Here is a 24,624-nt window from a genome sequence, read left to right as displayed (position 1 = left end):
AATCCTTAAGGCTGTAGTCCTAGAGTGCTTCTTACGCACTTCTAAAATATTCTGAAGGAGCTCATGAACAGAACAGCTTCCCTGAACATCTAACTGTTTCCTGAAGTAAAAAACATTAGATGTAACTATTTATGTTACTTAAGGACTGATCTATGAATAGGGGCTTTGGAAAAACAAGGTTTTGTATAAAAAGTTTTACTTATGTGCAGCTGAGGTCAGGGATGCTTTAAAGGTGCAGAAGGGTATAATGTGGTGAGCAATGCTCAGTGACTTGTGGTTCCTTGGGAAGAAACTGAAAATTGCTTCCTCTGTCAAGAAATGTTAATTATTACAGTGAGGCTTGGAAATTGTGGTAAAGGAACAGGAAATGGAAGTCTTGAAAAAGGTACTTCAAGTTATTCACAGCAAGGAGTAGCTTTATATTTGCCCCTTAGTCTGTCCTGCCCGCTTGCAGTGTCAATTCAACATGGGGTGGGTAGGGAGAGTTGGAAATACGCCATCAGTTTAAATGGCATTGTTTTATAGCATTAAAGTGTGAGGGCTTCTGCAATAAGAGTATTAAAATGAAAGGGAAAAACAAAACAGTGGAGAAATGGGTAGTTTTAAATGGCTGCAACTTCTGCTGCTCATCTCTTGGGAATCTGGTCTATTTTTATGTACCTATTGATTATCTTTCATCAGCTTCCTAAAAGGAAGCATTTTGCACCAAGCACTGTGACTGACTTAAGGACTCAACACTTGTTCAGCTCAGCTGTTGTTTCTGGTAACTTATCCCAGACAGCTGCCTGCAGAGGAACAGATCCCGAACACTGTTCAGCCTGCAACTGGAGTCAGAAGGGAAGAAGGGCACTGCAGTAGCTTGCTGTTATTCTGCCTTTTTTTCTTTTTTCTTAGAAAATCCGGTAATATATGGAGATTTTTTTGCTCATACCTTTTTTGCTATAGTGTGCAAGAAGTTCTGCTTGCTTTATTCTTGCAAATAGATCCTCAAACCCACCATCATCACCAGGTCTTATTCTTTCTGTGCAGTTATATCTAAAAGTAATGAATATAGAGAAGTGCTGACCACTGGAATATTTTCGCATTGAAACAGACTTGGAGACATCTGTATATCATCAGTCGTGTAGCTGCTTCTGCAGCTCTGTTGTGGACTTCCCTTTTGCTCCCCTGTTCTCAGCCTAACAGAACAACCACTACTTGGGATGCTACTAAGGAGACTCCTACCCGCATCACTTTCTCTGTGTGTGACAAGAGTGGATATGCTATTATTTTTGCTTTTCCAGGCTCCTGACTGATGGTGTGCAAGCAAGAAACAAAGTGGTACTTGTGACAGAATGCTGAATGCTTTGTAGTTTTTTTTAAGGGACTGCTTGTAATCTTAACATTAACAAATGCCTTTACAGAGAGTGTCTGTGGTTGGGATAAACTGACCTAAATTAGTTTGTAAGAAGCCAAGTGAACAGTTACAGCTTTTTCAGCTAAGAAGTATTGTGATAGGTAAGACAGATCACATTAGTTTTCTGTATTCAGGAAAAAGTGCTGCCTACCAACCTATTGAATACAGTACTTTAATCACAGGTACATAGCTTGTTTCTGCAAGAATTTGCCTTTATTCCCTTATCTTTTTCTCAAACAGACAGCAGTTCAGTTTTGAGAGCTTTGACGTTTTCTCATTCTTTTAAATAATGGAAATTTCTTTAATAAATGCTTTTGCAAATCTTGAGAATAAGTCTCATTTGGCATCTGCAAGTTGAAAAGCTAATTGGGTGAAAGCACTTGCATTGTTCTGTTCCCAGAAGTAATGAGAATGTTATCATTATGATGCTTTTTTTAATTTCTTTAATTGCATAGAAACTATTCTTTCCCTGTGCTCCCCCATCCCTGCCCTGGCTTTCTTCCAGCACTTCAAAACTTCTGTCACAATTAAAATAATACAATTTAAAGAAATTTCTTAACCATGTGCATGAAACTGGAAAATCAAAAATCTGTCTTACAAAAATTCACTCTAATGATTAGTGAAAAAGTAATGAAGACTTGTAAAGAAATTGTCAGGCTAAGAAGGAATAAAATAGCCTGCCTTTAACATGAGCTCTAAAGAAGTTTTGGATATTACATTTTTAGTTGAAATGCATTCAGTAATCTTGCAAAACATCTAAATTATTGTAATTTATGTTTGAGGATTATCAGGACATGGCAAGAATAGCTGTGTTATGTTAGTGCATTAGGTTTATGATGTGCTAGTACTGACTTATGTGTGACATGAACTGTCAATCTACTGGAATATCAAAAAATCTTGGCAAAGAAGCTGTTTGAATGTACTTCAACTTGAAGAAGGGCTGGGTCTTGAAGTAGTGCTTCTAGTACAGTACAGTTAGTAGCTATCAGTCTATCATTTTTACTTGAGCTGTGTTGGTGGTATTAATTTCTTCCAACTAGTCTGGCTTATATAGAACAAATGAGTATATGGATTAGATGCTTATAATACCAGTGAAGGCTGTAGTATATTTTCTGTGGTCACTGAAATACCTCACTGTGAAGGTAGTAACTGTGGAGTTCTCATATAATACAGGTGGTAGTCTCTTCAGTCTCTGGAAGCTTTTAATTCATGTATCAGTGAGAAACAAGATTTGTTTTGTGTTGCTGCTTTGTTGTGCCTCAATCTAAACTGGGAATTTTGAATTGGAATTTTAAACTAAAAGTAAGTTCATTCCGCTAGCCTGTCAGTCATTACTATTTGAGTTTGCCAGCAGACATGCAGAGGACTATATTTCTTTAAGCATGAGTCCATGTTTACTTCAGTCATCAGTGGGAAGCTGTGGGACGAAGGCAACCTTCCAAAATTATGACTGTAAAGACAGAAGCAAGATATTCTGGGTCAATGTTGAGATTGGTGTGCTTTTATACCAAGATCGTTCTGGTCCATTCCAGTGGAGTTGAATGCTGAACCCAGTGTGTATTTGGTCTAGTGACACATACAGGGTTTCTGATTCTCATCACTTCATGGTGCCTGTGACACATGCAACTATGGTGTACAACTTCAGCCTTTAAGTCTGTTCTCTTTATTATTTGGATTTGTGGAAATTCGATCAGTATCTTAGCGAAAGAGCTATGCCTCATTTTGCAAAGCAGCTTGCAAAAAATGTCCAAAGTAAATTTTCTAAACTCAGAAGCACTTCTGTCAGTATCTTTCAAGCCAGTCATCCATTTTTTGAGGCTACACAGAAGATTAGAAAATGACAGCTGGGTCTGGACACTGCATGTTTCACTTCTTGAAGGTATTTGAATGCTAGAGTAAGTATGGGAGGGGATTTCTGTAGCAGTCTTCCGTGTCTAAAGGTCCTGGTGTTGGAGATAGCAGATGTTGGATTTGAAGTGAAGAATTGTGATGCTGATATTCTAAGCAGAATGAGTTTTAGGGAGTATTATGTATTCATTTTAGTATAAGCTGTGTAGGAACGCTTCAATTTACTTCACTGTACTTTGGGTGCTCAGGATGGGGGGGAGTATGTGTGGCTTTGTGTGAGTGATGGAAATGGAGGTGTAGTGATAAGTCTAATGAAATTCCAGACTAAGAAGTTGTAGAAAATAATAGAGGCTTTTTCTTTCTTTTCCTTTTTTAAACTCTGGTGTGATAATTATGCCCTTTTTCATTATCTAACTTCTGGTAAATGAAAGAATTCTACTACTGTTTCATTCTGAAATTCTGAAAAAATAAAAAATCTATTTTAGTTGTAAATTTTGAAATATAAAACTTTTGTCCTTCCTTTACAGAAGATGTAGATTTTCTAGGAAACTGACTAGAAAGAGTGAAAAACTATAATGTAAAGCCATAGCAGCAGTAGTTGGAGGAAGTGTTTTCCCTGCTGGGAAGAAGGGCAGGGGTTGAATGGTGGTTGGTCCTGAACTCTGTAGGTACCTGTTCATTTGCTGTTAGTTGTTATTGCGCTTCAGACTTCACTCACTGCCTATTGCTTGGGAGCATCTGTTGCTTTCTTAGGTCTGCTTTCCTGTGGTGATGTGCTGCCTCCCTTACAAATCTTGTTTGTTGTTTGGGAAGCCCCAGTGAGTCTATTTGTATCTTAGTAGTACAAAGTAAAATATGTTGTGGGCTGTTGGTGAGCTTATGAATGGTAACAGTGAAACTACCTGTGAAAAGGTACCAGCCACTCTGCTATTTTGAGTTCAGCTCAAATCACACCATGTAGGAACTGAACTCTTCCTGACTGTAGCAGGAGATAGATGCCTAAATAGATGGAAGCATTTTGGCTTTAGTCTAAAATTTAAACTGAAATTGAATTTCAGTTCATCGACCTCTTCCAGTGAGATAGGTGATCCCAGTGCTTTTTACAAGGGGGAATTGCTTTAAGATGACAGGGGGTAGATTTAGATCAGATACTGGGGAAGAAATTCTTTACTCTGAGAGTGGTGAGGGACTGACACAGGTTGCTCAGAAAAGTCGTGGATGCCCGATCCCTGGCTGTGTTCAAGGCCATGTTGGCCAGGGCCTTCGGAAACCTGGTCTAATGGAAGGTGTCCCTGCCCATGGCAGGGGATTGGAACTGTATGATCTGTAAGGTTCCCTCTTACACTAACCATTGTGTCATTCTATGAATTTGTAACGTCTTCTGTAGCCAGTCTTACACTATTTATTTTAAATGTTTCATTGATAGTGTTTTGTACACTTTAGATTTTAGATCTCCTCTAGTGATAAAACTGGATTTATGTCTCAAATGTGGAAGAATCTATAGCCAGAAGAGTACTTAAAAGTGTAATTATAAAGCTGAAGTAGGCAGAGGTATTGCATGTACAATAGTTGAGAACTGAATAAAATTTTTAGGGACATGCTTAATAATTTCAGCATTTTGTTCATAAAAATAGTTGTGTTTGGCTTTTTACATTATCTCTTTCCTTGTAAAAGGCAAAAATAAGAGCTGTGTTGATGAGTAGCTCCTCTTATCCATTAGAAAGTGGGAGACCAAAACTGAGCCACTGGTATAAAATATGGAAGAAAATGACCTACATAAATGTTGATAACATTGAATCCCTGGGTAAGAGTACTGCCATAGATAATATTTAGATAGCATTTGTCAAAATATTGAACAGCATTATTTTATACTCTGAATAAAAACATGCAAAAAAATTATCCACAAGCTAAATGAAATGAAAACTGTCCTTTCTTTTCCCAGAGTTCTTAACTAACAGCATTGGCACCCCTCTGCCTCTTGAGGGGAGGGGACCATAATCTCTCTGTTACCTGAGGTCACTTCAGAAGGAGAAGATTTCATAAACAGCACAGGTATCAGAAATTATATTAGCTAAAAGAACAAAGCTGTGTGACACATGAAAATATTTAAGCATTTTTGACAGTTTTATTGCCAGTGTGCATTTATCCTGACTGGCTCTTTGATCCCATGTTATATGGGGACATTTAAAAAGACATGCTGATAATGATTGAGCCTGTGCATCAAGCTTCTTTTGGCAGGGCGGTTTCACAGAAATGTGATTTCTGTTCATGTTAAGTAAAATATTCATGCATGTGTAGTTAAACTTATATTGAAATCTGTGGATAGAGACAAATTTGATGTTTGCACGGTTGCTGTCTTTTTATCTGTGGTTTTTCACTTCAGCCAGATGCTCTTAAGTAATTTTTCCTTTTGCTGTCAAGAATGCATTGGAAAAATATGAATAGAACTGACAGATTATTTTAATCTTGCTAATATTTTTCCACCATGGGATGCATCTTAAAAGTTTATTTTAAAAGTGTTAGTCACTGCTGTTAGTGCCATGTTAGACTTGAGACGCTCCTAACAAGTTCCCTTAGATACGATTTATTGCTGGTTGTCCTGTTGGAAGGAAGTATTCTAGGTGGCTGGTATTTCTCAGAAGACAATTCAACAAGGTACCTTGCATTCTTTGAGGCAGCAAAAGATATGCTTGTTCTATACATTGCTAGTTTAAACTAACATATGCCTTGTGGTACAGTTAGTTTCTGTGTAGACTTTTTGCGGTTGGCTGATTATGGTTGGTTGTCATTGCTTAGCTTAATAGCTCTATAGACTGCTAGGTGTCTCAGAACTGATGCAGATACATTTGCGGGTGCTCGTTTCTGGCATCTGTGGAATGCATTTTTAGAAGATGCATCTATGGGATAATGACCTGAAACGGCTTTCTTCTGTCATGGTCTGTTTTCAACTCATCGTATTTAGTTTTGGTAGTGTTTTGTAAAGACTTTGTTAGGCTTTAAAGGGAAGTGATTTGAAGAGCGATAGAACCAGCAAAGCCGCCTTTCCTGCAGCTTTGTCTCATGACAGGGCTTTGGTTCTGAGAAGCAAAACTGAATTTGATTTTTCTTTTGGTGTCTGTTAAGAATGCTCTACAGATTATCTAGTGTCTCAGCCTGTGCTACAGTTTTTTCTGCTGAGGTGATGGATGCAGAAGAGATGGTGATTAGAAGGGTTTTATTTTCCTACCCAACCATCTGCCTTCACAGAATTTATAGAATCGATGCAACCTTTGCATTGTGTACCCTCTTTCAGTCTCTACTGAAAACTGGTGAGCCCAAAATCCAGAGATGGGGAAGAAAAATAGAGATGGAAATGTGTAGTAGCTTGGCTTTCTAAGTATAGATAAAATTTAGTATAGATCTTATTCAAGAGTGAGTTGTAGTGAAATCTACCCAGAACTCTCTGAAGATCTGGAGAGCTTCTATTCTTGCAGGTAATAAAGCCATGTCTGAGGTGCTCAGAAGTTCACAAAATCTGTACTGCAATTTTCAAACTTCTTTGCAAGAACCTATTTAACAATGAATCCTGCTGCAAAACTGGTCTTGGCAGGGGAGGGAAATCCTGACCTTAGATTCGTTTTTTATTAAATACTTTTATTTGATAGAGACTTTTGCTACTTAAGTGTGGAAGTTTTTGAAGCTTGTTTCATGTTGTTATTAAGCTGACTAGTGCGGAAGCTGTTACAAATTTTTAGTAGTGGGATAAAAGGCCAAAATGTGGTTTTGAATAATTGAGCCAGAAAACCTCAGTCCAGAATGATGTTTTGGCATTAGAAAGCTCTAAATAGAAGGTCATCAGTAAAAATATTGTATAGTTTATAAATACCCATGTCAGAGAAGTGAAGTCAGTATGTTTAATTGTAATTCATTTTTTATGTGCAACCTTCTCTGTGCAAAATCATGGATTCAGTATTAACATAATGTTTTTGAGTGTTCGTGCAAAATAACAGGGTTCCTTGTTAATGGTCCACTAATGAAGCATGAAGAAGGCTTTTTTGGCTTCCAGGTACATTGAATACATTATCCTATCTTTCTTTGTTTTTAATTTGCTTTATATTTCTGTAGATGATCTAAATTAGTCATTTTTTTTCTTTCTGAAGATCACACAGTTTTTCAGGATTTAACATCCAGCTACAGCTTATGCTCAGGTCTTACAGGTAGGAGGAAACTTCTTCAGTGACATTCTAGAATCTAAATACTTTAGACTTACTGGTGAAATGAAACCTTTCTAGGTGAAACTTTAATGCCATGTTACTTATCTGGGTGATTGAGCACAGTGGTGTTTTGAAATTAGTAACACAGAATTTAGAAATATCTACTTCTAACATTAACCAGGCTTATGGCAAAAAAATTGGTGGGTTGTGGTTTTTTTGTTTGTTTGTTTGGGGTTTTTTGTTTGGGTTTTTTTTCTCCCCAGTTGTATTATTTAGTTCCAGAACTTAGTGGAACCATGTTCTTCAATGTACCGGGAACAAAGCTATTTTAAGAAAAGCAGAGTTATGGTTTGATGCAAATGATAAATTTGTATGTGATGCTTTTTGTCTCTTAACCACTTTCTTCAGAGTGCTTAAAATAGCACATCTTTCTTGGATATATTTCTTGTTTTCTCTTTCGAGAGAACTGCTGATGAGTCCCAGTTATGACAAAACTTCTGTGTAGTGTTTTTTATGATGTTTCCCACTTCACAGATGGGTTTTTGAGGCCCTGAGTTCTAGCAAATCTTCAGCAGGTTTGATTCTTGAATGGTGTGCTTTGTCTTAAATTATTCCAGGTCATCCTTCTCCAGATTTAGCCAAAATATAGCCTTTAGAGTGGAGGTAGCAGGAATTAGATATGCAGGAACTTGAATATGAAATGTGAAAATTATTCTAGTATTTACTTAACTGTCAAGACTTCAGAGTCCCAGGAAGCTAAAGAATGGGTTACCTGTCCTCTCTATTTGTGTGCTTGTAGGCTAAATAGGCATGGGATGTGGGATTTAAGATGATAGGACTGCATACAAAGTAACTGAAATATTGCTGTCTCTTGACATGGTTACACTTGTGTAGAAAAATACTTTTTTTCTGATGGTTTGAAAATGCAGCTTATAAAATACAGATCTAGAGTTTGCTATGCAGTCATCTGTGCTTACATCAGCTAGCATGGGATGTCTGAAAAAGACAGAGAATAGTAATTTTCTGTATTTTTCTCTCAAAGTGGAGGGATGGTGGATGCTGTGCTTCACTGATACGCGGAAATATGTTAATTGAAAGACCATAACAGAAAGAATAGTTATTTTCCATGGCAATAGCAAGAATTGGTCTGCCCCACCAAAAACTGTGGATAAAGCAACTACCTACCTGAACTTTACGTAGCTCTCTGCCCCTTTTCCATGCCTGTCTCTACTTCTTCACCAAGACAAAATGTAGTAGCTTACATATAATGAATGCTGTTCTGTTCTCTCATGTATGTAAAACTGGTTTTTTTCGTATGTATAGTAAATCTACAAAATACTGAAAAGAACATGGTGGGAGAGAAGGAAGGAAATCAGACAGGAATTGCTCTGAGTTAAGTTGTTAGATACTTTAAACTTCCTCAGACTCTAGTCCTCAAAAGTGACCACAAATATGTAATAATTTCTTCCTTATTTAATCATGCAAGAACTTTTTTACAAAGTGGAGGTAAGGTTGTTTCTAGTCTGCAGTTGGTCCTAATGGAACACTGTGCGAAGTTTACAGATGTGAACTAGTATCATTAAACCATAAACAAGTCATTTTGGGGAATTCTGAAATGAGGAGGAGAGCTAGGAACTTAGTGTAAAAGGTCTGGGTGGTAGGTGTGGGATTTGGGGTTTTTTTTGTTTGTTGGGGTTTTATTATTTTAAATACGTCATTCTGCATGCTGTTTGCAATTCTACCAGCTATAAGTATTTAAGAAAGTACAAGTAAATATTCCTTAACAGAGGACCAGGGTATTTAGAATTTGTGGCAGCTACTTACTGTGCTAATTTCTGTACACATGCTTCTGAGTTCATTGCAGCATTTAAATAACCCAGCCAATTGCACTCTGAAAAAATAGTCTTGTGCAGAAATTAATATAATAATTTTAACCTTAAAATCTTAAGGCCATAGTGAAGGTCGGTTAACTTACTTGATAATGTTACAGAGCAGCTGAAAGGTAATTGTTGCTCCAGAATTTTGGGAGCATTGCACCTTCTGTAATTATGCATAATAGTAACTGTAGTCATTCAAAGTGGACTGCTGACTTGCTTAATAGTGCAGTGAACCTTGCCAGCTGCTGTTACTGCTTGTACTGTTGCCTGTCCTTCTGCTCACTATCATAGTAGTTATTAACTTTGGTAAGTAGTTCTGACATCTTTTATATGTTGCTGCTCTTTAGAGGTCTACAGCTGTCTTGCGTTCTTACTCACATGACAATGAGTCTAAACCTGGGGGACAGCAGCACTTCACTTTGAAGGATTTGACTAATAGAGTTCAAACTAATAGCACCTTAACTGGTAACAAGAAAGATTCAGTGTAGGGCAAATTAGAAATCACTTGGTGAGTCTAGTACTTGCCAGCCTATTGTATGCACAAATTAATCAGTAGCTAAGAAATTACCTGAGTAATTTTCTCCTCCCACAACCTTCTCCCCCTCCCCCCTTTTTTGTTTGCCAATTTTTGCATTATTCACCATTGTGAAGCTACTTCTTGTTTAAGGAATCTGGGGCTGGGATGGCTCTTGGGCTGAAAATTAAAACTGTGTGAGTTGTTCTCATTTGAAAGAGTGTCTGAGCATAGCTAAGTATCAAGTAATTATAGCGTATTACTAGATATGGCTATATACACACCAATGAGCTTGTTCGCCACCCATGTGCTGCTGCTAATTATCTGACCAATACCTCTTCTGTTTAGTGCTCCAGGATGATTGTGGTGGACTCTTTATCATAAATGCAAGTCTGAGAGCAGAAGGTAACTGGAGAATTGAAGGGAAAGAATCTGCCAGGTTGTTTCACAGATGTTTTACTGAAGAACTTATGATAAACTGAGTTTCCTCATAGAACAGGAAGCTAATGTCTGACTTAGACTCCAGCTTGATAAACTAGTCTGCCTGGATTCAGATCTCCAGACTGGCTGAAAGTGGGCCATGAATAATACTAATGGGCAAAGCTTGACATGTTGTTGAATTGCAAATAAGTATTAGGGCTAGCCAGAATAGTGAAGGGTTGCTTGAAATCTTGACTGCTAGCTTCAAAGATAAGCTTGCCTAAATTCATGTTTCTGGCTGATTTTTTTTTTTTTTTTTCTTTCTTTCTTGTGCCTGCAATGATGTTTGAGTAGTAAGCTGTGGTCTCCAGTGAAAGCTTGCAGCCTCAGTATGTAGGGGGTTTTTTTTGATAGATAAGAGAGGAATGGCCTAACAGCCATGTCTGAAATCTCTGTTCTGATTACATGGTCCGCTTGGTAGGATGGATTCACCCTGCTTCCATCCTGTATTTTGTGGGTTTGGATGATTTGAGGAATGTCTTCTGGTGTAACACATGCTGTTGAAATAGCCAAATGCTGACCAGTCTGGCAAAAATTCTGGGAGTTGCTTTCTCTTTGTGAGAGGGGAGGATGTATTTCTTAGGCATGTATGTGGCCCTGTATGAAGTTGAATATTGTTCCTGTTGCAACAATTTGCATGGATTGCAATAGAATGGCGTCTGGCCTAAATGTTGCTGAAGTGGACCATGCCAAGGTTATTTGCCATCGTTATTTCTTAATTTTTACATTTGTGGCTTATAAATTGAGGTAGAAGACAGAAGATAGGAATGTTATCATAAATGAAACTGCCCTGATCTGTTGATGTTGTTTAATGTCTGTCATGACCAAATAAATGCTTTATTCTTTATACAGCTTGTCCATGCAGCCTCTTCTTAACTTGAGTGCCTTGTATGTGAATCAAGTTCTTTAGAAGATAATCTGAGGCTCTGAGTTTGACCAGGGAGTTTGTTGATCAGAAGAGGGTTTAAACAGGTTGTCTTGCTTCTTGCTTTCTGCTTTTAGAATGAAACACAAGAGTATTTGAACATACATAACTACTGTGGGATTCATATGGAAATATATTAAAATATATTGTGTTCCTGCCTGATGATGAGCAGCAAATCTGGCAAGTTCCTGTTAAGTACTACTAACTAAGTGTCAGTGATAATTACTAGGGTTTTTTTTTTTCTGAAGGCCTGCTATTCTGGGGGAAGGAGAGAGATGACCTTCTCTAACAGCCCTGTAATTCACTGCTGCAAGAAGAATAGTGTAACTCTTGGTTTAAGAGATTCTTCCCTTCCCTGTCTGAACATACCATGTATTCCTAGTTTTGGGAAGGAAAAAAACGTCAGGGGGTGGGGAGGGGAGGAAGGGGACACAAACCCAGATTCCAGAAATACTGCAACAGGTAATGGTATCTCAGCGCATGGCTTCAGGAGTGGGTGAAGTCATTGAGCTTTCCCAGTGGGGAGCTAGCTGCTGGTGGAAACTTTGCATGTTTGTGTTTTGGATGTGTGTTTTGTTGTGTTGTTATTGTTTAGGTGTTGGGGTTTTGGTTTGGTTTTGTTTTTTAGTGAAATTACGGATGATTTACCACTTCCACAGGGTTTGCCATAAATTAAACGCTGACACTTGTGATCTCGTGACATTCAATTTGTAGGGATGGAAATACTTTAAAAATCACAAGTGTTACATAAGCTGGGGATTTCTGGAGCTAATGTGTTCTGTGGCACCTCTAGTATGCTTAAATGGGGCAGTGCTAATGGTGTTAAATGTGCTGCCCACTTTTGTCCTGTGACCTGTCTCTTAAATATTAGCTTATATTCAAATTGCTTTACTTTTCTGTTGTGTTTTTTTTTTTTTTCAGGCAAAATTTGAGGGGTGAGCAGTAGGTACCAGACTCGATGAGTTTCCATCGAAATGTCGGAAAAGTCAGGCCAGAGTACAAAAGCAAAGGATGGAAAAACGAAGTATGCAACGCTCAGTCTGTTTAACACTTACAAGGGAAAGTCACTGGAAACTCAGAAAACCACAGGTGAGTAATCTGACTTCAGTTTTGCATTCTTTCGGTTTCATCATTACTGTAGTATTAATTAAGAGTGCAAAGTATATGAGCACTTAACCACAGTGGGATTTATTTTCTTTTTAACTGCTTGATGCAACAGTTAAGTGGAAGAATTCTGGAAAGCAGTGTTGATTACAGTGTCTGGTTAGCTGTAAACAAGAGTATCAGTTCAGGCAGACAGCATTTGCAGTCTAGTAGGAAGTAGAATATAGGTAAGTAAAAACTGTTCTATAGCTGCAGTCTCTATTTGTTACCAGCATATGACATGGCATTCCCCAGCTGTGCTTTTTACCATAGTAACATTTGTGCTACTGGAGATTTTGGATTAACAAGAAGGCAGTGCTCACTTTAGTATCAGGTGCTTTGTCTGGTTTGCAGACAAACACTGGGTGAAGCTGACACTGACCTTTCAAGTAGGTTTACTGTAGGCCTTTTTCATGATTAATTGGATTGAGAATCAGGAGGGAATGACACTCTGAAGGCTTAGAATTTGATTTGACATATTGCCTAAATTAGGGGGTGAAAGAGGAGATGTGTTTCAAAGGCTAAAACTGAGATGTCTGTAATGATACGACGTCTAAGGCAGTATCGTGTACGTGTTCAACTGAGTTGATTAGTTGGTAGGTTGAATGTCTTGCATAGTGCATTGACTTTATATTGCTTTTTTATACTTGTGGTCTGGAGTAAATGCAATTTGTAGGAATTTTTTTTGCAAGAGCAGCATCTGCCAACTGAAACTGGCAGCAATAAAGAAATGGGCTGCACCCATGTGGGTATTCCTGGACTCATCAGAGTATATTAAAGTCCAAGAGGAACGAGAGAATGATGTTTGACAACATGTTAAAGGATATTAGGATATCAGCATCACATTTTAAATGAGTTCTCTAGCTTCCTGTCACTGAGCAGTGTGTATGAAGTTGGGTCAGTATATCCTTTTTCATTTCTGGTATAGGCCAACTGTAGTGATTCACTATTCAAAGAGTACATAAGTTGTCTCAGACCAAGAATTTCTAATGCTGTTTTTTAAAAGTAAATCATAAAGAACTTTGAATTTCTGATTCTTATACTCTTGAATTTTTCTTGAAGAAACAGTTTTGTTGATTTAGGTAACTTTGTATGAACACTGCCTGCTAACAGCATTGTAAACTTTCACTTTCTGTTTTGGCATGCAGTTGCTGCGCGCCATGGATTACAGAGTCTTGGGAAAGTTGCTATTTCAAGGAGGATGCCTCCCCCAGCTAACCTCCCCAGTCTTAAAGCAGAGAACAAAGGCAATGACCCTAATGTGAACATTGTGCCTAAAGATGGCACAGGATGGGCTTCAAAACAAGAACAGCACGAAGAAGAAAAGTAAGTGACCAGTGAGATGTGGGGTTTTTTTCTGTGCCATTTCTCCAAAGTCTTTCTAAAGCCAGGGGTGTGCAGGGCCTGGGACAAAATTGGTTGAACCTGACTGTCCTCAAAAAAAAAAAAAAAAAAAAAAAAGGGAAAAGCACTGCTGTTACTTTTCATAAGGAAGATCCTTGCTGTTAGGTCAATAGATAACAAAATGGGTAACAGAACACACTTAAGTTGAAAGCGGTGTGCTTATCTGTTCCATATGAAGGGTATCAGGTACCTTTAGGCACCTGATCGTGTACGTTCTGAGGCTGCTTAAACTAAATACTATAGCACATTCTGGTAAGATATTAGACTTTACTGTAGTTTAAGACTCCCTCAGTATGTGATATAGACAAAATGGAAGTGATGGTGATGTTGATGCAGTGCTGTATACCGTGGATAGTACGATTTCCTATGCTCAGTGCAGTTTCATTTGCTGAGTTTTTCACACTTGTACAGCAGGTAAAGAAGAGAGAGACTAAAACTCTTCTATATTTAGTTAGAAAGTATTTTAAAGCAGTTTTTTGTCATATAAGCTTAAAATGGGATATGACTCACTATAAAAGTACAAGTGGGTTTTAAGTGTTTATTTTTTGACATACCAGTTTTTCTGAAAACCACTTGCAGATAGAGGAGCTGATTGCATGTCACTAGCACTTGTGAAAGCAAAAGACAACTGAAGGGTGGGTTCCCCTCCCCCCCTTCTTGCTGTCCCTTTATTTCTCCTGGTATACTTTACTACATTTAAATGTCAACTTTTGGTCATGTCTCTGAAATGCTGTTGGACTTTAGGAGTATAGTATTGTGTTTAGCTTTTTATTTTAAGCTCATAAAATTACAAATTTACTCATGAAACTACAAATTTAGGATGGTGAGGCACTGGAATGGGTTGCCCAGGGAGGTTGTGAATGCTCCATCCTTGGCAGTGTTCAAGGCCAGGTTGGATGAGGCCTTGGGTGGCATGGTTTAGTGTGAGGTGTCCCTGCCCATGGCAGGGGGGTTGGAACTAGATGATCTTAAGGTCCTTTCCAACCCTAACTATTCTATGAATTTTCTGCCCAGTGTTTTGTATGTTGGTTTTTGTTTTGTTTTAAATCTTCCTGTACTTCAAGGCCACTTACCCTTTATCTGGTTAATTCTGAGTTAAGCCTTTAGTTTGTTTGACTAAAACACCCTTTCATCTGCCTTTCCATAGTCTGCTGCTTGTGTTAAAAGTATATTCCAGTAGTTGATGTTATGTTTAAAAATTGAATAAATAGCTATCCCTTGCCTGCACCTGGAAGGTGTTTGCCTTTGTATTTTCATATGCATTATTCTGACAAAGGCCTCAAAGTCCACATACAGGTAAAGCTGGGGGTGGGGGGAATTTGTTCCCAGGAACAGATATGTATGCCCATGTGACAAGTAAATTCTAAGTTCAGACCATCTAATGCATTTGCTTAAGTATTCAGACCATTATTGTAACTACTGCTGTATTTCTCCAGCATGCTTATAAATGCTACTGTTTACACGTAAAGTGTACTGGTATTCCTCTCACAAGTGTTGTGGATAAAGATACAATTTTGCTATCAGCTTGTTTGATACCAGGTTTATTCTTTTTTTTGTGTGTGTGTGGCACTGCACTGGAGTTCACATGAGTGAGTTGTTTCCTATAATTCCAGAATATTTTTTCTGCTGCTTTCCCAAGTTGTTAGTCTTTCTACAGGTATACCTTTTTCCTGGGTAGTGCGACCTCTTGTATATTGGTTTGATGAATTCATATAGCACTAGCTGAGTTCTTTCCCACATCAGTACCCACGTCTATAGGACAGTGTTCGGGTAACTCAAAGCCAAGCGCATTTAGAATTTGAAACAGTGCAAGTACAAGGAATAAACTCTTTAACAGTCTTGTTCCTTGTTTCACTTTGTGTGTGACAAAGTACAGCCATGTAAATTACAGCTTCCCCAATGTCTGCTTAGAAAATGTGCAGCTGTAAGATACAACTAAGTGGAAACTGAAAAGATGAGAATTCATTCTGGTAATCTGTGGAAACAAATGAAAAATTGCATTCAGTTATCCTTGTGAGAAGCCAGTTTGTTTCTTCCCAGCAACGATTTTTTTTGAGGGGTAGGGGGGTTGCTTTTGGGTTTGGGTTTTTTTGGTGATGTTTCCTTCTGTGTCAGTTTTGAGACTACTGTGTAGTGGTTTGGGTTGATCACTGCAGAACCCAAATGGAACTGACTTCTCAGTAGCAGTCCTCAGAGTTTAGAATTACTTCAGGATCTATTTAAAGCATTTGTAATTTTTTACTATTAGTTAACTGGCATGATATTGCACTAGTTATGTTTGTCTTTACTTGCATAATAAAGTCATTCTGCTCTACTGGATTTGGCCTATAATTCCTGTTTAATCAAAAATTACTATTAATGAGCTGGAGGTCTTGACTTGTAGACAATAATGCTTTGGAGTCTTAAGTTATCTGAATATGCAGATTTTGGAAATAGCTGTACTTGAAAGAAACTAAACAATATCGCTGAATCTGTAGACTACCAAGATCATCTTCAAGAATATGACTGGATTTTATATTAGAGAAAACGAGTGCTTCTGTCTGCCTCTTCATTGTTAAAATAGTGAAAGTGAGAGACTGTTCTCACTAAGCTTAAGCTTCTGGACTCCAGTTCATAGCACCCATCAATTTTTTTTAGTGTGTCTTTAGCTTTCTTTATTGGCTCCTTTTATTTCCTAAGTTCTAACATGTATTTGTCTACTTTCTCTCAGTTCATGATGGTTTTTAAGTGCTTTCCTCTAACTCTCGAGGCAAGAGAACATTGTTATAAATTTTTCCCTTCCATGGTTGTCAATTGATTGGGTTTTAATTGTTAATACACTAGTTAAAAAGTTAAAATTCTGTTCATGCCTAACTGTGTTTTCTGCCCAGCCATTTTCATTCATTCCTCTCCATTTTGAGAAATCTGCTTGTGAAGGAATTGGCTAATTTATTCCAATTTTAGCTGTAACTATAACAACTCATTTTATATAAGAACTTGCTTTTTCTGCAGAAAAGTAGCTATTGGTTCTTCAGCTGCATAGCTACCTCATTTCATTCACTTGTTTGCAGTAGTAATCCTGAGGATCTTAGTCTGTGCTCACCTTCTTATATTCACAAGTGCTTTCTCTTTAATTCCAGACAGCCAGACGTGCCACAGACACAGCCAAAACCTGCTGTTCCTGCTCCTCCAGAAGCAGCTCCTGTTGCCAAATCATGGGCCAACACCAAACCAGGTGGACAAGATGGTAAGTGATGTTCAGGTCGGAGGGTTCTTGACTGGCCTAGCAGGCTGTAAATGCTGCTGTGAGACCCTCAGACTCAGCAGTGTTTTGAATCTTGACTGGGCCAATTGGAACTACAAATTCTGTGGAAGCAACATTCTTGGCTGGAAGGTGAGATGGTCCCCTGTCACTAAAGTGAGCTCCAGCCTCATTTAGCAGCAGGTCTGACTGTCTCCTAAAGAGCTGGTATCATCAGCTTCTTTGTTTTGACAGTGAAGTGGTGGTAACACTGTAAGACCTTGAACGTGGCTGTGGTAAGGAGGGAAAATTATAGTCAATAGTTATAATGCATACAATTTTGATGTGAAAGGGATAACCATAAGCGGTTAGTGGTCATTCCAATCATAATTTTGAAACACTTTGTGCAAAGTATATGTAGTCTTGCTTCTGTTTAAAAGTCTGCTACAGCAGCGCTTTTCCCTGTTATTTTATAGGTTCCGTGGTTATTTTGGTTTCAAAGTGATAGTGTTCAAGTAGGGGTTTTTCTGGGAAAAGCATTAAAGGTGTGGTGGTAGTGGGTTTTTTGCTGGGTTTTTTTTTGGTGGTGATGGTTTTTGTGGACTTTGGAGTTTTCTTTTTTTTTTTTTTTTTTTAATAACTGTTGGAGTACTGTTTCCATCAGTGTGAACCTTAGGTTGAGTATTTTCATGGAATCGAATAGGTTGGAAAAGACATTTAATATCATCAAGTCCAACTTTTACCCCAGGACTGCTAAATCCACCACTAAACCATGTCACTAAGGGCCTCATCTACATGGTTTTTAACACTTCCAGGGACGGTGATTCCACCACTTCCTGAGCAGCCTGTTCCAAAGCCTGATTACCCTTTTAGTGAAGAAATTTTTCCTAATACCCAATCTATGCCTCCCCTTGTGCAGCTTGAAGCCATTGCCTCTTATCACTTATTACTTGGGAGAAGAGACCAACACCCACCTCACTACAACCTCCTTTCAGACTAAGGGAGACTCAACACCCCCAGTTCCTTCAGCTGTTCCTCATGAGAGTTGTGCTCCGGACCCTTCACCAGCTTTGTTGCCCTTCTCTAGACCTGCTCCAGCAACTCAATATCTCTATTGGAGTGAAGGGCCCAGAACTGAACACAGGATTTGAGGTGTGGCCTCACCAGTGCCGAGTACAGAGGGATGATCACTGCCCTGGTCCTGCTGGCCGTGCTGTTGCTGATACAGGCCAGGATGCTGTTGGCCTTCTTGACTGCCTGGGCACGAGCTGGCTAATGTTCAGCTGGCCTTCAGTTGGTACCCCCAGGTCTGTTCATTACATATGTAAGATCAGAGCTAAATCTTCAAATTTTTTAAAATTGTTTGTTGAGTGAGAGGTTACATAGAATTCCTATCCTATGTCTCCATTATAAAAAATAAACTACAATTTGTTTTATTCCTTAAATTTGAGACTTGCAAGCTTCCTGTGACTCTAAAGTAGAGTTTTGGCTTTCAGGTTGAAGAAGTGAGCTCTCTTCTGGATAGAGATCTTAGGATAGTAAATCTGAGTTGCATGGAGGTAACTTCTAGGTCATTATATGGAGTTTGTTAACATCACATATCTAATGATTTTGCCTTTTTTTTTTCTCAGTAAATATTAGAAGTGAAAATTCTGAATTCTCTACTTTTTGCTCTCTTCTCTAATGTTCAGAATTTCCTTTGTTATCAAATACAGGAACTCGACAATCATGAGATGGTCGAGTTCGAGATCCTCAGGACAGTGAGAAGAGCGTGCAGCAAGCTCACTGCCCTGGACTTCAAGAGAGCAGACTTTGGCCTCTTCAGGAACCTGCTTAGTAAGGTTCCATGGGAAACAGCTCTAGAGGGCAGGGGGGCCCAAGACTGTTGGTTGATATTCAAGGATCACCTGTTACAAGCTCAGGAGTGTTGCATCCCGACTAGAAGGAAGTGCAGCAGGAGGGCCAGGAGACCTCCTTGGATGGATAACGAGTTCCTGAAGAAACTTATAGGGGAAAAAAGGGGCTTATAAAAGGTGGAAGCAAGGACAGGTGGCCTGGGAAGAATACAGGGATGTTGTCTGGGAAGCTAAGGACCAGGTTAGGAAAGCTAAGGCCCAGTTAGAATTAAACTTGGCTAGGGATGTGAAGGATAACAGGAAGGGATTCTATAGGTACGTTGCCAATAAGAGACAGACTAGGGACAACGGGGGCCCTCTCCAGAAGCTATCAGGAGAACTGGCTACCCTGGATTTGGAGAAGGCTGAGGTTCTTAATGACTTCTTTGCCTCAGTCTTCACTGGCAAATGCTCTGACCACACCACCCAAGTCTTGGAAGGCAGACGGAGGGACTGCGAGAATGAAGACCTTAGGCTCACTGTAGGAGAGGATCTGGTTCGAGACCATCTTAAGAACGAGAACGTACACAAGTCCATGGGACCTGATGAAATCTATCCGCGGGTCCTGAAGGAGCTGGTGAATGAAGTTGCTAGCCACTGTCCATCATATTTGAAAAGTAATGGCAGTTAGGCAAAGTTCCCAGCGAGTGGAAAAAGGGTAATATAACCCCCATGTTCAAGAAGGGGAAAATGGATGACCCAGGGAAGTACAGACCAGACCAGTCACCTCTGTGCCTGGCAAAATCTTGGAGCAGATTCTCCTGGAAGGCATGCTAAGGCACATGAAAAACGAGGTGGTTGGTGACAGCCAGCATGGCTTCACTAAGGGGAAATCCTGCCTGACCAATTTGATGGCCTTCTATGGTGGGGCTACGAAACTGATGGACAGGGGCAGAGCAGTTGATGTCATCTACCTGGACCTGTGCAAAGCGTTTGACACTGTCCCACATGACATCCTTGTCTCTAAATTGGAGAGACATCAATTTGATGGGTGAACCACTCGGTGGATAAAGAACTGGCTGGATGGCTGCACACAAAGAGTTGTGGTCAATAGCTCGATGTCCGGCTGGAGACCAGTGACGAGTGGTGTCCCTCAGGGACAGGTGTTGGGACAGGTCTTGTTCAACATCTTTGTCGGTGACATGGACAGTGGGATTGAGTGCGCCCTCAGGAAGTTTGCCAGTGACGCCAAGCTGTGTGGTTCGGTTGATACACTGGAGGGAAGGGATGCCATCCAGAGGGACCTCGACACGCTTGTGAGGTGGGCTGATGGCTGACACAGCTACAAGTTGGGCAGAGAAAAGATTCAGAGCAGCCCTGTGGGGAAGGACTTGGGGGTGTTGGTTGATGAGAAACTGAACATGGGGCGGCAGTGTGCGCTCGCAGCCCAGAAAGCTGACTATATCCTGGGCTGCATCAAAAGGAGTGTGACCAGCAGGTCGAAGGATGTGATCCTGCCCCTCTACTCTGCTCTTTTGAGACCTCACTTGAAGTACTGTGTACAGTACAGGCTGAGAAAGTTGGGGCTGTTCAGCCTGGAGGAGAGAAACTGTGTGGAGACCTCATAGCAGCCTTCCAGTATCTGAAGGGGGCCTATAAGGATGCTGGAGAGGGACTGTTCATTAGGGATTGTAGTGATAGGACAAAGGGTAAAGGGGTTAAAACTTAAACAGGGGAAATTTAGATTGGATATAAGGAAGAAATTCTTTACTGTGAGGGTGGTGAGGCACTGGAATGGGTTGCCTAAGGAAGTTGTGAATGCTCCATCCCTGGCAGCGTTCAAGGCCAGGTTGGACAGAGGTGACATGGTTTAGTGTGAGATGTCCCTGCCCATGGCAGGGGGATTGAAACTCAGTGATCTTAAGGTCCCTTCCAAACCTAACTATTCTATGATTCTATGATAACTCTCCTCCTTTAAGCTTTTCCAGGATTTTTTTAGAGTAAGAAAAAGGAATTAATACTGACGCAAAGTGATCTGCATACCAGCCTTTCTACATAAGCTGATAAGATATTCTCTATGATACAGGAAATAGTGATTCAGTTCAGTGGCTTCAAAATGCATTTAGCTAATTATTTTGTAGTTACCATGGCAGCTTGTGTGCCAAGCCCAGATGGTGCCCTCGTTTCATTCAGTTAATGCAGTAGTGTATTTGCTGGTTGAAAAAGAAATATGGAATGTGAATTGGCATCAGCTGCTTGCGATCCTCAATTTGAAACTAGGGATATACCTGTTGTGCTCATGCTTTCCTAATCTGCACTTGACTGGGGCTGGTGGAACTTTTAGTTTCTCCAGATGCCTTGTATGCATTCCAGCAGTCATTCAGCCAGCCATCTCATGCTCTTATAAGACTTCAGTTGGGTAAGGCAAGAATGAATCCTTCTCTGATGTTGGTGGCCATGTAGAAAGCAAAGAGTTCTAAAATGTAATGGCAGCATCTATTTCTAAGGTTATGCACTGGCTAAAAGTTAATTGCTCCCATAACATCTTTGAATTCTTTAACTGCTTTCAGAACTGCTGGCTTGCAATCTGGCTATTTCAGCTTGATAGCTAAAGCACAGTCAAACTGACCGCTGAGGATGCCATTACTTTGCAGTTGCTGCTGAAGTCTGAGCAGCAGTTGCTGCTCAAGTCTGAGACTTGAGCAGAAAAATTTTTCAAGGTTCATAAAATTCATGAATATTGCATGCCACAGGACCTCTGGAGAGGCTTCCTTGCCTAACAGGCCATCTGGTTAGTGACGGCAGCTTTCAGTCCCTTTAAGCGAGTCCTTGGATGTAGCTGCTTGGGAACACCCAGAATCCAGTGTCCATTAACAGAAAACAATGTGATCTGTAGTACGTGAAATCACAATTAAGATTGTAATATTTCAAGGCAATTTGTAGACAGAATATTTATGTATTTAGTATACATAAATAATGGTGTTTGCTGTCATGCCTTTACAGAGAAGGTACAAAGAGTAGGTAGTTTATCCTGTGCTTGATTCTTAATCTTAAAAAACAAACAAACAAAAAAAAAAAAAAAACCAAAAACAAAAAAAAAAAACCACCAGGATCCTGTGTTTTATTGTTACAGAGGATTCTTTCACAGTTCAAAGAGAACAAGCTGTATAGCTGTTATCTTAAAACAAAAGGTATATAATGGGGATTGGAAGGCAGATCCTTTATTGTGAGTTTGCCGTGTAGTCATGTAGCCTAATACAATGTCTCTTATAGTAGCCAGTAGTTAAGACAGGTATAAGAACAGGGCATTATTCAGGCTGTTGGAATAGAAATCTTCCCTCTGTAAGACTATCAGTGATCTGGTACTAGAGTACCATTGACCTAATAGAATCATAGAGTATAGGTCAGTATGCATTAGGTGAAAGGGTGGTGGTGGTGAGAAATTGATTCAAAATATATGCTAACAAAATCTTCTAAATACGAACACAATCTATATATTTGGCTTTCCTCCTGCATGCAGTGGAAGTCTGAAAATTCCAATCTTGATTTACAACATCAAGGGTTTTAAAAATCGAAGTGCTACAGTTGTGATACATTGCTCACAATATAAATGCTTTGGTCTTTATAAGGCCTGAAGAATTATTAGTTATTAGAGTGAGTAATTAATTTTTAGGGCTTTTGCAATAACATCATTGCCTATTCTTGAGGTGACTATAGTTGGAGAGTAAGAACAAGGGAAATCTTTGTTGGGGAGGGGGTTATTAACAGAGCTGAGAAACTTTAGGTACTCCGCATGTTAAGTCTTGTTCCATTGTCCATCATTGCTCTCCAGTGCTTCTGGATTTTTTTTCAGCCCCAACAGGTGAGATATTTGGCCTGTTAAATTTAACAACTTTGGTAGCAAATGGGAATGCTTTACAAGGATTGCTCTGCTTATGTGAATAATGCTACCAGTAAATTAATGTGGCTTTAACATTCCCTTTTTAAGGATGATGAGGCTTTTACCACTTTCTGAACTCTTTTGACTACAGAAAGCTGAGACTTTGTGATTATCTTACTCTGCAGGTCCACCTATTCAAGTAAATAGTTATTTCCAGCAAGAGTTTCCCAGTCTGCCGGCAGCTGGGGATCAGGAAAAGTCAGGCAAAGAGAAAGATACACCTGAAGAACTTCATGGATCAGGACCCAACTTGCGGCCACAAAGTAAGTATATACTATAAATTTTTGTGAAATCACATGGGTTTGTGTGGAACTTGTTCATTACAAGGATACTCATGTCCCATGCAAAAGAAATTGATTCATTGACTGTTTTAATCAACACACTCCTACATTGAAGAAACAGGTTTTTGGAACTTTCTTCTGCTTTACTGTGTTCCTGGTATATGGAAAATAAGATATTTGATCCTATTCTGCAGTTCACTTTCTGTTTTCCTAACCTAGTCAGTACTTCAGTTGTGGTCTGGGGAACATTTGTTAGTTGCACAATACTATAATTTTTCTTAAATCCAGCTGCTGGATGTCACAACACTTAAAATATGTATTTAAAGAACTCTTTTAATATTACAGAAGTCGTCATTAGAGTTGTCTCCAGGTGATTAGTACTCAGTAGCCTGAAAAATCCCAAATAGGAAATTAAATCTACAGGATACCAAAAGAGTGGACTGTAATTTCAAAGGCATTCGCATCTTTAGCGCATGGCTGAGGTGCTCTGACTAGCTGGATCTGTTTCAGCTGTAAGGGATTAGATCTAGTGAAAACAACCATAACAGTGTTGGTTTTACACGTCTCAGTGAAGAAATATGTATTGTTTCCCCAGATCCTTTTAATGGGAAAGCATATGGGGTTGTGCTTGTTTCCAGTGAAAACCAGGATTTCTTTCTTCCTTAAAAGTATTTCCAATGAGGTTTGGTGGACCAGGGATCTTTTCTTGCACTGTAGGTAGCACTTTCTTGTGCCAGTGATAGGCAAGATGGGCACTGTGCTTGTTAAGGTCCTTACTTGATTTTGATGTAGAGGATAAGTTGCCAAGAAATTCAGGAGATGTCCAACACTAAATTAGGGAAATAGCTACATGTGTTTCTTCCACCCTCCTACAGGCAGTTATAGTATTGGTCAGCACTGTACATGCTGTATTAAGCCCTTCTTACAAGTCTTGACAGCAGAAACCTTGATGAACTTGGTGAGTACTGCCCCTTTAGCAGCCATGCTCCCCAGCAAAGATAAGTGGAAGAACTGTAATGTTTACTTAGGAGCATAGTTTAACCCCAGTTAAAGGGCTTGTGCCCCTAATAGAACATGCTTTACAGAGCATGTCTGAATTTTTCTTGGTTCCCATGGATCTGAGCACTGCTGTTTACTGTTTTTATTGTCCTAACTTATGCTCTGTAGGCAGAAACTGTAAAAAAAAAAAAATTAAAATGGACTACCTGGCACAAGTCATTAAAATACCTTACTTTTCCTGGACTTTTTGCTAGACATTCACACCCAAAAGTGCAGCCTTCATCACTTCTATTTCATCCTTATCAGACAGAGATACAAGCCAGACTGTGAATATGTCTTCACTTAGAAAGGTAACGCACAGGTATATGTCATTTTGAGCTGCTTTGGTCTTTCATGGTAGGCCTTTGCTGCTTAAGAAGCTTGATCTTTCTCTTGACAGCATCTTCGCACTGAGTCAACAGTGGCCCACTTACTACAGCTAAATCTGTTTTCTCTCCTGTGCTATTATCAATATCCTTCCTAAATTGTGTTGTGTTTTTGAAGGTAGAGTAGGATGACTAGAGTGATCT

General features: G+C 39.4%; 1 protein-coding gene across 1 annotated transcript in view; it reads left to right on the top strand.

Moving 5' to 3' along the window:
• PRRC2C (proline rich coiled-coil 2C) overlaps positions 1 to 24,624 on the top strand; it is an 80,531-nt gene that overhangs the window by 5,400 nt on the left and 50,507 nt on the right. The window contains exons 2-5 of the mRNA XM_080622816.1: positions 12,155 to 12,322; positions 13,525 to 13,702; positions 16,900 to 17,006; positions 22,901 to 23,038. Of these exons, the coding sequence (XP_080478942.1) occupies positions 12,208 to 12,322; positions 13,525 to 13,702; positions 16,900 to 17,006; positions 22,901 to 23,038 (538 nt within the window). The 5' untranslated portion in view covers positions 12,155 to 12,207. The remainder of the gene's footprint in view (positions 1 to 12,154; positions 12,323 to 13,524; positions 13,703 to 16,899; positions 17,007 to 22,900; positions 23,039 to 24,624) is intronic.

This window comes from Psittacula echo, assembly GCF_963264785.1.
Source record: "Psittacula echo genome assembly, chromosome: 7".
NCBI lineage: Eukaryota > Metazoa > Chordata > Aves > Psittaciformes > Psittacidae > Psittacula > Psittacula echo.
The sequence above is the reverse complement of the archived record's forward strand: the minus strand, read 5'-3'. Positions and strand labels throughout refer to the sequence as shown.